The 14214-nt window shown below is 36.6% G+C and overlaps 1 protein-coding gene across 3 annotated transcripts in view; it reads left to right on the top strand.

Annotated features, from left to right (window-relative positions):
* Nucleotides 1-14214, top strand: part of LOC138691545 (uncharacterized) — a 126699-nt gene that overhangs the window by 106604 nt on the left and 5881 nt on the right. For all 3 annotated transcript variants that reach the window (XM_069813597.1, XM_069813598.1, XM_069813596.1), the window contains one exon: nt 1821-1865. In XM_069813597.1, coding sequence (XP_069669698.1) covers nt 1821-1860 — 40 coding nt within the window. In that variant the 3' untranslated portion in view covers nt 1861-1865. The remainder of the gene's footprint in view (nt 1-1820; nt 1866-14214) is intronic.

The following is a 14214-nucleotide window of genomic DNA, read 5'->3' as shown; positions in this document are numbered from 1 at the left end:
CATCAGCTTCTTGTCCATTCGAATGACGTGAATATGTTAAGAGAAAATCCACAAAATAATACGGAAAACACGGAAATTTTACTTGAAGGAAGTAAAGCGATAGGTGTGGAATTAAATCCCGAAAAGACAAAGGGTATGATTATGTCTCGTGACCAGAATATTGCACGGAATGGAAATATAAAACTTGGAGATTTATTCTTCGAAAAAGGTGGAAAATTTCAAATATCTTAGAGAAAATAACAAATTTAAATGACACTCGAGAGGAAATAAAACACAGAATAAATTATAGGAAATGCTTGTTATTATTCGGTTGAGCAGCTTTTGTCATCTCGTCTGTGTTTAAAAAATCTGAAAGTTAGCATTTGTGAACCATATATATTATTTTAATATACCGAAGTACATATGATATTTCCATGCAGATATTCTGCGTCATCATGCGATGTAAGAGTAATGGAACGGAGAAAAATTCTCTCCGGCGTCGGGATTTGAACCCGGGTTTTCAGCTCTACGTGCTGATGCTTGATCCACTATGCCACACCGGATACCACCCCGGCATCGGACGGAATCGTCTCAGATTAAGCTCCAACTCTTGGGTTCCCTCTAGTAGCCGCCCTCTGCACTACGTCATAGAGTCTATGAACGTAGGACCGAAGTCCACACATGTGTTGTGGTGAATTTTTCTCCGTTCCATTACTCTTAAATCGTATGATGACGCAGAATATCTGCATGGAAATATCATAATATGTACTTTGGTACATTAAAATAATATATATGATATGCGTAAATCACTTCGTGATTTAAGACGGCGCATATTCCGTCGGATCCCAGCCAACTAGTCACTCATAACGAGTGCACCTCAGCACATGTGTGGACTTCGGTCCTACGTTCATAGACTATGACGTAGTGCAGAGGGCGGCCACTAGAGGGAACCCAAGTGTTGGAGCTTAATCTGAGACGATTCTCTCCGACGCCGGTGTGGTATCCAGTGTGGCTTTGTGGATAAAGCATCAGCACGTAGAGCTGAAAACCCGGGTTCAAATCCCGGCGCCGGAGAGAATTTTTCTCCGTTCCATTACTCTTATATCGTATTTATAAACCAGTTATGTTACCGCCTGTTCTGTATGATTGTCAGACTTGGACTTTCGCTTAGAGAGAGAAACAGAAATTAAGGGTGTTTGTGAATAAGGGTTTAGGAAAATATTTGGGGCTAAGAGGGATGAAGTTACAGGAGAATACAGGAAGTTACAACGCAGAACTGCGCGCATTGTATTCTTCACCTGACATAAATAGCAACATTAAATCCAGACGTGTAAGATGGGCGGGTCTTGTAGCACATATGGGCGAATCCACAATTGCATAGAGTGTCAGTTGTGACATCGGAGGGGAAAAGACCTTTTGGGGGTCCGAGATACAGGTGGAAGGATAATATTAATATAATTTTGAAGTATGTGATGAAAGAGACTAGATTAATCTTGCATACAAAAGCGTTTCACACCGAAATAATATTTGATCCAATATACAATTAGGGAAAATTGAAAAATAGAGTATTGGTTGCTATCTTATTTATGCATGCTTTGATGTGGCCTATTACGACCTAGTCTTCGAAGACGGCATTTAGTATTCATCCTGGATGTATATGTTATATGCGTAGATCTAAGGATTTCTTGTCAGTTTGTCAGACGAAGATGGCAGTAGCCTACATTGTTTCCTTGGTTTGTTCTTATTAGCATTAGTGATAAATCAATAATTACTGCTGGTAATTACCGACGCAGTACTATGTTTTTAACATTAATTTTAATAGTTTTTTTTTCCTTTTCTAGGTTAAACTACATAGAACAAAAGCGGAAACCAACCTGTTAGAAAACGTAAGTAACTATATATGTATTCAAGTAGTAGTATATTATAAAGCTTAGAGGCTCTTCCTTAATATTAGTACCACTGGCTCCCATACCAAATGGATCTATTGAAAGAAAAAATTTCATAATTGTTTTCATTTTAGAACACGGGTGTTGATACCGGTTTCGGACTATATGCCTTACTTGAAAAATCTCAATTTTTTTTCAGTCTCCACAATGGTTAAAATGAGTAATTGTCTCTTTTTTTAAATATATGAAAGAAACCAAGGTGTAAATTCTAGGTAAGATTAAAAAATATTAATTTTATAAAGAAATGACAATTTTTCCATTGATTCTTTTAATTTTGGAATAATTTCAGCACGTATTTTGCTTTCTCCATCTTCGATATTTCTTGATAAGATCGTTGAATGTGGAATAATAGAATGTATATCCACCTTACCATAAATATCTCAAACGTCAATCATTGTCTGTTATTAAGCGTCTCTTAATATGGCCTACATTATGGTAAAAATGTTAAGGGAAGAGAACGTGTAGATTTGGTTTATTTTTATTAAATAATGTGACTGATAAGTTATAGATTATATTAGTATTAGTGTTTTTGTATTAGTATTATGGTCTTACTAATAAACCGTGTGTAGTTTCTAAACGAGGTATATGCAGAATTGAGACAGAAAACGTTACTAATAACCCTTGCATAAGCGATGGATGTATAAACATGCTGTAACTATACAATGGGAATTCCTTTTCAGTAGTTATATACACGAAAACCCCTTGATTAAGCGTTGTATATAGAGAAAAATTGGCCACCCCTCTAACAGCTGTTCGTGTCGACAGTCATTTTATGATGATGGTTGCCTTGTAACCACAGAAGAACAAACCAAAGAACACAGAATAATTGGAATAATATTGCTGTAGCTTGTACTCTTTGACCAAAATATAGTGTGGTAATCGATCAGAGCTAGTTGTACTATCGATACTTAACACGGCACACTAGAGCGCTCTACCGGATTCAATAGAGAACCTCAGATGTTCTATTCCTTTGGTAATGAAGTAATGACGTAGCTGTGTAACGGCTATACTGTTATACACGACGTATGTAGTGATTATTAGTAAGGAATTTACTCACGACTTATAAACGAGCTACTCATTGCTTTTTTTTTTTATTTTAGTTGGTTATTTAACGACGCTGTATCAACTACTAGGTTATTTAGCGTTGATGAGTTTGGTGATGTCGAGATGATATTTGACGATATGAGGCCGAGGATTCGCCATAGATTACGTTGTATTCACATTACGTTGTCGGAAAACCTCGGAAAAAACCCAACCAATTAATCAGCCCAAGCGGGGATGGAATCTGCGCCCGAACGCAATTTCAGACCGGCAGGCAAGCGCGTTAACCGACTGAGCCACGCCGGTGGCGCTGCTCATTGTATCAGACAGTTAAACGTCTGTATATAGAGTCTTTATTAGTAAGACCGTTAGTGTTTAATTATTTAACCTGGTAGATATAAGCCCGTCAGGACTTCTCTGCCCCTGCTTCTGCTTTTGATTAAATTTGAGACGCATGACAAAATCTCTGTTATTTTATTGCAATCACATATTATTTACTAAGCTTCATTAAATACTTTCATTACTGATGTAATAAGTTCGACAAGATGGATACTGAATTACATCATAAATAGCGTAAAGTATTATTTCATATAAACTTATTGTGTTATTTAAAAAATAAATTTTCTTGTTAAATTGTTCAATGTTACTTTCTAATTTTCGTGCTCTGTTAAATAAAACAAAGAATCCTATCGAAAGCCGATCGATTACACCTCAAACCACATTTATAGTCACCAATAATAATAATAATAATAATAATAATAATAATAATAATAATAATAATGATATTAATAATAATAATGATAATAATAATAATAAAATAATAAAAATAATATAATAATACTACTACTACTACTACTACTACTACTACTACTACTACTAATAATAATAATAATAATAATAATGATCATTTATTTTAGCTGGCCGTAAGGCCTTCTCTTCTACTGATCCAGCAAAGAGACGGTGGTGGTGGTGGTGGTGGTGGTAACAGTAATAAACTGTGCCACCTTTTTAATTCTCTTTTGCCTGGTGCTCGTTATTTATGAATTATTCAATTTTATCTGGAGACAGAAATTTGAAATATGACACTGTTTCGTCGGAAATCACTTTTGCCTCGTTTTCAACCAAATTTTCAAGGCCTTCGTCCTGTTCCACTGTTTTCTTTACAATGCACTATATCCCTTTGCTGTCGTCTTTAGGGTTATTAACATCATTTGTAGTTTGTGCAGGTTACAGCAATATATAGCGGAATGAATTTGCTTTTTCTTGAATTTTATTTGAACAGAAGTACTTAGAGATAGTCTGACTTATAAATTTTAAGCAGTTTATAGTTGAAAAATATTAATAAAAATAATAATAATAATAATAATAATAATAATAATAATAATAATAATAATAATAATCTTATATATAAAAGTCAATGTGTCTATTTATGTATGTATGTATGTATGTATGTATGTATGTATGTATGTACTCAATATAAGTCTAGAAGCTTTGACTGATATTTGCCAAAGTTTGCACATTTAATATTCATAACCCGGAGAAGAACATAGGCTACATTAAAATTGGACAGATGGACGTTAAATTATTGAAAACAATAAAAATTAGAACGAAAAAAGGCATTTATCATAGTAAAATGGCCTAATCTACAATCAATTGTTTTTTTATTGACGTCATCGAGCCATGTCTTCTTCCATTGTAAAAGCGGCCATATTGTTATTGAAATATAAAATAAAATAATATTAAATTAAAACTACGTAAATGAAGGACGATCTCTTGATTGAATGTATCATGGGCAATAATATACAATACAAAATGGCATAAAACACATTTTTGTTTAATTTAAAAAAATTCAAAATGAAACATAATATAGCAAATATGAAAGCATTTCTAATACATTAATTCAATCTCTTCAATACGTAGTTCTCTGTAGCGTCGTGGTAATGTGAGCGACTTTAGTGTATGGGCTCACAGGTTCGAAGCTCAGTTTACTCCTCTTTTTTTTATTATTTTGATAATTTATTTACATTATTTTAGATACGTTATTTTATTTTAATCCGCCATAAGGGGAGTTTTACTACATAAATAATAAAAAAAATCAAAATACAATTATACTGAAATCTTAATATATATGGTAAAAGTGGTGGTGGTGGTGGTGGTGGTGGTGGTGGTGGTGGTGGTGGTGTTGGTGGTGGTGGTGTTGGTGGTGGTGGTGGTGGTGGTTCCCTACCCTGAGCAAGATTAATCCAGTCTCTACCATCATATTCCACGTCCCTCAAATCCATTTTAATATTATATTCCCACCTACGTCTCGGCCTCCCCAAAGGTCTTTTTCCCTTCGGCCTCCCAACTAACACTTTATATGCATTTCTGGATTCTCCCATACGTGCTACATGCCCTGCCCATCTCAAACGTCTGGATTTAATGTTCCTAATTATATCAGGTGAAGAATACAATCCGTGTAGTTCTGTGTTGTGTAACTTTTTCCATTCTCCTGTAACTTCATCCCTCTTAGCCCCAAATATTTTCCTAAGCACCTTATTCTCAAACACCCTTAATTTCTATTCCTCTCTCAAAGTGAGAGTCCAAGTTTCACAACCATAAAGAACAACCGGTAATATAACTGTTTTATAAATTCTAAGTTTCAGATTTTTTGACAGCAGACTGGATGATAAAAGTTTCTCAACCGAATAATAACAGGAATTTCCCATATTTATTCTGTGTTTAATTTCCTCCCGAGTATCATTTATATTTGTTAGTGTTGCTACCAGATATTTGAACTTCTCCACCTCTTCCAAAGATAAATTTCCAATTTTTATATTTCCATTTCGTACAATATTCTCGTCACGAGACATAATCATATACTTTGTCTTTTCGGGATTTACTTCCTAACATATCTGTTTACTTGCTTCCAGTAAAATTCCCGTGTTTTCCCTAATCGTTTGTGGATTTTCTCCTAACATATTCACGTCATCCGCATAGATAAACAGCTGATGTAACCCGTTCAATTCCAAACCCTCTCTGTTATACTGAAATTTAGTAGTAGTAGTAGTAGTAGTAGTAATAATAATAATAATAATAATAATGATAATAATAATGATAATAATGATATAATTGAGACTTCTATTTAGTGTTAAATAAAAATATACAGTAGTGAAACTGTTTTCTTTTCAAATTGATACCAAATTTTGCATTACTATGTTCTACATTCTACTCTGCACCTTAGCCAGGGAGCTGCACTAAAGTAATGAAAAGAGGGGCAGAACCATCAAAAAGGTTAGGAAATACTGTTCTTAGGCACCAAGTCTGGACTCATGTTACAGGATGAGTTCTTGATCAAATTCGCATGGGGAAGAAATTTTGTCATGCAATTTTGGTCAGTGTATGGGACCAGTGCTCACTCAACATTGCGATGAATTTGTGGCGATAGGATAGATAGAAAATTACAGTTATGGAAACCAGCTATAATGGCTGAGGGAATCAACATGGTAACCACACGTTATCTCCGTTCTGGCTGGATGAACGTTCACATTTTCTGAGGCATGTGGACTTGAGGCCAGCAGCCTGCCTCGTCCCTCATGGGTTGTTGCATCACGCATTTATTTATCTACTATTTTATTACATAATTAAAATAGGACATTTTATCCAGGGAACATTCGTGTTTGATAGAAGGATAAATCGTTTAATGAAATTTGTTTAAACCAAAGCCGCCCTAAATAAGGTTTCGATAGATTGGCCTACTAATCAATTCATAAAGAATAATAAGTAAACAAAACAATTTTATGACATTCGGAAAGAAAAAACATTACTTAATTTAAAATGTATTTAAAATATTAAAATGCTATCATTTTGATCCAGAGACACTCATTTGGTGCAATGACAATTCCTTTAACATGTTTCTTAATTGTTATTACCAATTATTTTTGGAAAAGCGAAAATTGACAGAGAAATTTTGGCTACAGATTTATTATTATATTATATTACATTACATTATATTATATTATATTATATTATATTATATTATATTATATTATATTATATTATATTATATTATATTATATTATACTACATTATATTACTAGCCTTACCCGTGCGCTCCGCTGCACCCGTTAGAAATAAATATAAAGTAATTACATAATTAAAATAGGACATTTGATCCATGGAACATTCGTGTGTGATAGAAGGATAAATCGTTTAATATGTCAGGCCTAGTTCATTTAAATTATATTTAAAATATTAAAATGCGATCATTTTGATCCAGAGACCACTCATTGGTGCAATGACAATTCCTTTGGCATGTTTCTTAATTGTTATTACCAATTATTTTTTGAAAAGCGAAAATTAACAGAAAATATTTTGGCTACGGATTTATTATTATGTTTATATTATATTATATTATGAAAAAGTGTGTTGATAACGGATGTACTCGAATTAGAAAGTTTTTAACTTGTTGTGGGAGCTCTTGAATCTCAGGAGGAACAACTTTTACAACAGCGCAACATAATCTTCTTGGCTCATTACCCAATATTTTTGCATTGCATTTTAACACGATTCAATTGAGCATAGTTAAAATTTGAATTATAAAATAATGGATTGCTAAGCTAACGTACTATTACTGCATACTAAATCAATACACTCTCGTTGTTCGTTAATCCTCTGAGATAAAAATGAATATGTTCATAAACATTATTATACGAAATACAGGAAATGAATATACACAATAACCTATCAAGTTTTCTGTGCATAAGAAGCTATTTTAATCTTGCCTGTCCTCAATTCACTCACAAGTTACTGTAATAACATTATAACATTATGTCCATCCAGAGAAACTACAGTTTCCAACGATGAAATAATAATTAATTATACAAATCGGTGAATTTAGAAAGAATAAAACTTATCAGAAATCATTTTTAAAGAAACTTTTGTTATGTAACGTATTTCACAAAAATCAGTAATAAGCGAGATATTTCGATTTATTTAATTCAGGCCCCCTTATAACCCCCCTTTTATATAAGTTATTTTGAATGCCATATAGCCTATAATCTAAGTTACAACGAACTTAATTCATATTCCAATTTTCATCGAAATCGGTTCAGGCATTATTGCGTGAAAAGGTAACAAACATACAGACAGACAGACAGACATACAAAGAAAAATTAAAAAAAAAAACTATTTTCGGTTTCAGGGTGGTTAATTATATATGTCAGGTCCAATTATTTTGGGAAAATCGAAAATTACCAGAAAAATTTCGGCTACAGATTTATTATTAGTATAGATAGGAAGCATCTGCCTTACCAAAGACTATTTCAGTGGTGCAGGCCAAAAACAAATGGTTGCCTATCATGATCATATTTTGCCAACCTTCTAGATGCCTTTCCAGAAATTAAAAATTTTGCCACTGCCACTGTTTATTATTGGTGATATTTTATTATGATTGATATTATTAATATATTATTATTATTATTATTATTATTATTATTATTATTATTATTATTATTATTATTTTGTATTATTATTTTTCGTATTCGACAGATATTAGAGAAAAAATAGGAGTATAAGCATACAGTACATCAGTTATTCATAGTTTTCAAAAAGGCGTATGACTCGGTTAAGAGAGAAGTTTTGTATATAGAGTGTTCCGCTTATAAGTATAACAAAAGAAATAGCTATAACTTCTGAATTAATACAAGTATATAGTTGAAACCAACTGCTACAAAGAATGAAAACTGGGAATTTTTGTTACCTTATGTTCCATAAACCTCAACATGGCTTCCATTGGTGGCACGGGAAATATCCAACCGGTATTCAACCTCGACCCAAGTGTTATGAAGCATCTGTGGTGTAACATTGTTGACAGCAGCATAAATTCTTTCTTGTAAGTCTGCCAAATCACGTACTGGCGTCCTGTAGACCTGGTCCTTAACAAACCCCCACAGGAAAAAATCAGGTGGTGTTAGATCTGGTGATCTGGCAGGCCATGTGATGTACGGTGATCCTCTTCCGATCCATCTTGCAGGGAATTGTTCGTCTAAGAATGTGCGAACCATGTTGGCAAAGTGTGGTGGAGCCCCATCTTGCTGGAAAATTGCTCCATCTGGGAGTTGTGGCACAGCATACAGTTGCAACATATCCAGGTACGTGTTTGCAGTGACTGTCTTTTCAGCAAAGAAATAGGGACCAATGATTCTGTCACGCATGATCCCACACCAAACATTCCATTTAGGGGAATCCCGTTGGTGTTCAATTACGACACTTGGATTTTCCGACCCCCAGATGCGACAATTGTGTCGGTTTACTTTTCCACTGACGTGGAAGGTTGCCTCATCTGAGAAACAGACTCGAGTTAGAAATGTGTCGTCATCGTCCACTTTATCCAACATTGTTTCTGCAAAGCGTTTTCGTTCCAGTTTATCATTCGGCGTAATCATCTGATGAAGTTGCAGCTTGTACGCTCGCGAACGCAATCTTTTATGGAGCACTGTATGCACTGTTGTTGGTGGGATGTTCAACTGCACACTAGCCTGTCGAATGGATTTCCGCGGGCTTCTCTGAAATGCCTCGCGAATGCGTTCGACATTTTCGTCAGACACTTTACGCTTGGAATGTTTACCTGCATTAGACAACAAACTTCCTGTTTCTCTGAGCTGCCTATCCCATTTCATTATTGAGACGTACTTCGGTACAGCTTCCCTCGGTCTAAGATTGTACTGACGGCGAAACAAGCGCTGTACACGAATTATGGATCTATGTTCTGCTAATGACAGCACACAAAAGGCTTTCTGCTGTGGCGTCCACATGCTGACTGACTAAAGATACGATACGAATTCTCTTATTTAATGATCTGCGCATGCGTGAGTCTTCTAAAAATAAGTAACAACAATGGATTAAAACTTCCCAATTTCCTCTTTACAATGGTACCAATCTTAACCCATTTGCATGCATTGTTATGAAATTATAACTATTTCTTTTATTATACTTATAAGCGGAACACGGTGTAATATTCTTATTGAATTTGGTATTCCCAAGACACTAGTTCGATTAATTAAAATGTGTCTTAGTGAAACTTACAGCACAGTCCGTATAGGCCCTGCGGGCTAAAGCAGGGAGATGCACTATCACCTTTACTTTTTAAATTCGCTCTAGAATATGCCATTAGGAAACTACAGGATAACAGAGAGGGTTTGGAATTGAACGGGTTACATCAGCTGCTTGTCTATGTGGATGACGTGAATATGCTAGGAGAAAATCCACAAACGATTAGGGAAAACGCGGAAATTCTAGTTGAAGCAAGTAAAGCGATAGGGTTGGAGGTAAATCCCGAAAAGACAAAGTATATGATTATGTCTCGTGACGAGAATATTGTACGAGATGGAAATATAAAAATTGTAAATTTATCCTTCGAAGAGGTGGAAAAATTCAAACAACTTGGAGCAACAGTAATAAATATAAATGAAATTGGGGAGGAAATTAAACGCAGAATAAATATGGGAAATGCGTGTTATTATTCGGTTGAGAAGCTTTTGTCATCTAGTCTTCTGTCAAAAAATCTGAAAGTTAGAATTTATAAAACAGTTATATTACCGGTTCTTCTGTATGCTTGTGAAACTTGGACTCTCACTTCGAGAGAGGAATAGAGATTAAGAGTGTTTGAGAATAAGGTTCTTAGGAAAATATTTGGGGCTAAGAGGGATGAAGTTACAGGACAATGGAGAAAGTTACACAACACAGAACTGCACGCATTGTATTCTTCACCTGACATAATTAGGAACATTAAATCCAGACGTTTGAGATGGGCAGGACATCTAGCACGTATGGGCGAATCCAGAAATGCATATAGAGTGTTAGTTGGGAGGCCGGAGGGAAAAAGACCTTTAGGGAGGCCGAGACGTAGGTGGGAAGATAATATTAAAATGGATTTGAGGGATGTGGGATATGATGATAGAGAATGGATTAATCTTGCTCGGGATAGGGACCAATGGCGGGCTTGTGTGAGGGCGGCAATGAACCTCCGGGTTCCTTAAAAGGCAGTAAGTAAGTATTATTTTTACTATTATTATTATTATTATTATTATTATTATTATTATTATCATTAATGAAAAATAATGTCACTCAGGAAGTAAATTGCTATGCTGTGAATATGTTTGAGTAATTGTTTATTTTTATAAAGCAATGAATATTATGCTCAGCTGAAGAAGATCACTGCATCTGTTAATAAGCCACGCTATTCTCTAGTTTTTTTTTACAGCAACAAGCACGGCCAGCAGAAAAATTTATTTCACACCACGTTACTACATCCATACCAGGATGCATTGAAAGCTCGTATTTTAAAATTATCATTCCGAAAAATTATTAATGATGGCGTAGGTCTGTCTTATTTTAAAACTTATGTTCTTTCAATATTATTTTCCTCTCGAAAAGAATACTCTTAGTAATGAATTTATTACAATTAGCATCATTATTTTGATTTTGATTTCTATTTTCCCGAAACACATACCGTTAATCACACTGGACCACACAACGATTCATCACTGTTATTCTCACCCCATCCCATCCCTGACATTTGCGTTGAATGGGAGAAGTGAAGGCTGTTAGTTGGGTGAATACCTACTAGGCCAAAAGGCCACAAGAAATGTGCCTCAATTTCAGCTGATGAAGTGCAACCTTAAAACCCGTGGAAATATACGAAATGCAGAAGCCAGACCCGGCCAAAACATTTCGGGCCTCGGGAACAAATTTTCCTGCAAGACGGGTCTGTACACATCACAAAGATTTCTACTTGTACAATTCCATACACTTCATTGAAATAGTTAATATAATATGTTACATACGACTAAAGAACACAAAATTTTGAGTTTAAGGTAGCAAAGCAAGTGATGCCCGGCGTCACTTGCCTCAGCCAATCAGCTGCCACTGCTATCTACCTAATGATTGTTTTACTCACCTGTTTTCTGATGTTATCATATTCTCTCTTAAAATTCGCTCTTAAAAAACTTTCTTCACCTTAAAAATTCCTCAATGCTCAATCGCAAACTCCTACGTTTCCTAGGTAACATCACACAATGTGTTGAACGTTTCCTAAGTAACTTCGGAAGATCTGATTGTTATACATTTCCGAAGTACAGTAACCTCACAGGATCTGAATCATAGAAAGATTACACGTAGAGGGATGAATTTGAGTGGGTGGGGGGGAAGTGGAGGGAGAAGACTGTAGGCTCTCCAAACAGTACAAGCTCGCTATTGCTGGCGTATTCAACGTCAGAGCGGACATCCATAGTCGACAACGAAGTACAAAACACAATCCCTGTTGCAATGATGATGAGATGCATCAGAATTTATTTCAACTGTCGAGACAAGCTGCGATTGATGCCTGAACGAATAACGTAGAGTAACATATAGGCCTGAAGAATAAATTAATGGAATATTACATTGATATCAGGTTCAAACACGGCGGAAAAGAATTAAAAGCAACATATTTACTTATTGCTTTTAAGGAACCCGGAAGAGGTTCATTGCCGCCCTCACATAAGGCCGCCATCGGTCCCTATATGCCGTAATATACAAAATAATAGTAGTAGCATTGTACAAAATATTTTTTCTAGTTTTAGCAGACCATAATACAACTATACTAACATAATAACATGCACATAATAGTGTTTATCCAATTTGCTTATGTAATGTGGACTTTACATCACTAATAAAAATGTTTGTATGATTTGAGGCTTTCTCGGCGTTGGTTCGCTAATATGTTTTCGCGGGATATCAGCCGAGTTAAGATTTTGGAATGCTCCAAGCTTTCGACTGCTATCTCTGCAGCCATCTTCAGGGAAGTGATGTCCGAACAGAAAGTCGAAAGGTTATATAGATGTGGCTGTCTCAGGTGAAACGGGATTGGTTGGCGGATCGGCCAATCCGGGGCCGGGAATTGTCATCGCTCGTAAGCTCCGCCCCTCCCGGGATTACTGCGTGAAGTTTGGCGGGCGGCGAGCCCTGTTCCGCCGGTTGGAATCGGTTGCCGTCCTCGGTCCGTGATCTTCATGACCTTGATTGTAAGAGGGCCTGAGTTGGTCTAAGGCCGGTGTCCATGCCTGACTGAGCTGGAGTCCACTGTCTCTGTTAAAGTTGTTTTTCTCCAGCTTGATCTCTATGGCCTCCTTGATTGTACGATCCCAGTAGTGGCTTGATTTGTTAATGACCTTGGTGTGGTCAAACAGTATTTTATGCTCCTTTTCTATGCTGTGTTGCGCCACTGCAGATTTTTCCGGGTAATACAGCCTCAGGTTCCTCTTATGTTCTTTGATTCTGTCTTCTATTGTGCGGCCAGTCTGCCCTATGTATACTTCGCCACACTCGCATGGAATCTTGTAAATCCCTGGAGTCCTTAAGCCCTGACTGTCTTTAACTTGACGTAGATGACTCCGGATTTTGCTCTGTGGTTTATGGATGGTTTTGATATTAACCTTCTGGAGGATTCTGCTTATTTTGTGTGACACGCTCCCGCAGAATGGAATGAAAGCTTTCTTTGTCGGTTCTTGCTTGCTGTCTAAGTCTATTGTGTTACATCTCATGGTAACTTGTTTGAGGGCTTTGCTGATGTCTCTCCGGCTGTAGTTGTTTTGCTGTAGTGTTCTACGAAGATGGTCCATTTCTGCAGGCAAGTTGTTGATATCGGAAATGACTATGGCGCGATGTAGTAGACTAGTCAGGACGGACTTCTTCTGCGAAGGGTGGTGGAGGCTGAGTGCATTCAGGTACAGATCTGTGTGCGTCGGCGACTCTTCAGACTGGCCTTGACTACTACTTACTTCACGTACAACAGTGAGTTCTACGAACAAACCGACGGCGTGGCAATGGGCTCCCCGCTGTCACCTGCTATTGCTAACTTTTACATGCAGCACTTCGAACACCAGGCCCTAGACTCAGCCACACACAAGCCGAGCCACTTCTTCCGCTACGTAGACGACACCTTCGTGGTCTGGCCGCACGGACAAGACAAGCTACAAGAGTTCCTACAACATCTCAACAGCATCCACGCGAATATCCAGTTCACCATGGAGGTGGAGTCAGAGGGCTCACTGCCGTTCCTGGATATCCACATACACAGGAAAGCAGATGGTACTCTCGGACATGGCGTGTATAGAAAGCCGACGCACACAGATCTGTACCTGAATGCACTCAGCCTCCACCACCCTTCGCAGAAGAAGTCCGTCCTGACTAGTCTACTACATCGCGCCATAGTCATTTCCGATATCAA

The sequence above is a fragment of the Periplaneta americana genome, chromosome 16 (assembly GCF_040183065.1).
Source record: "Periplaneta americana isolate PAMFEO1 chromosome 16, P.americana_PAMFEO1_priV1, whole genome shotgun sequence".
Lineage (NCBI taxonomy): Eukaryota > Metazoa > Arthropoda > Insecta > Blattodea > Blattidae > Periplaneta > Periplaneta americana.
Note: the sequence above shows the minus strand (reverse complement) of the source record. Positions and strands in the feature narration are given on the sequence as shown.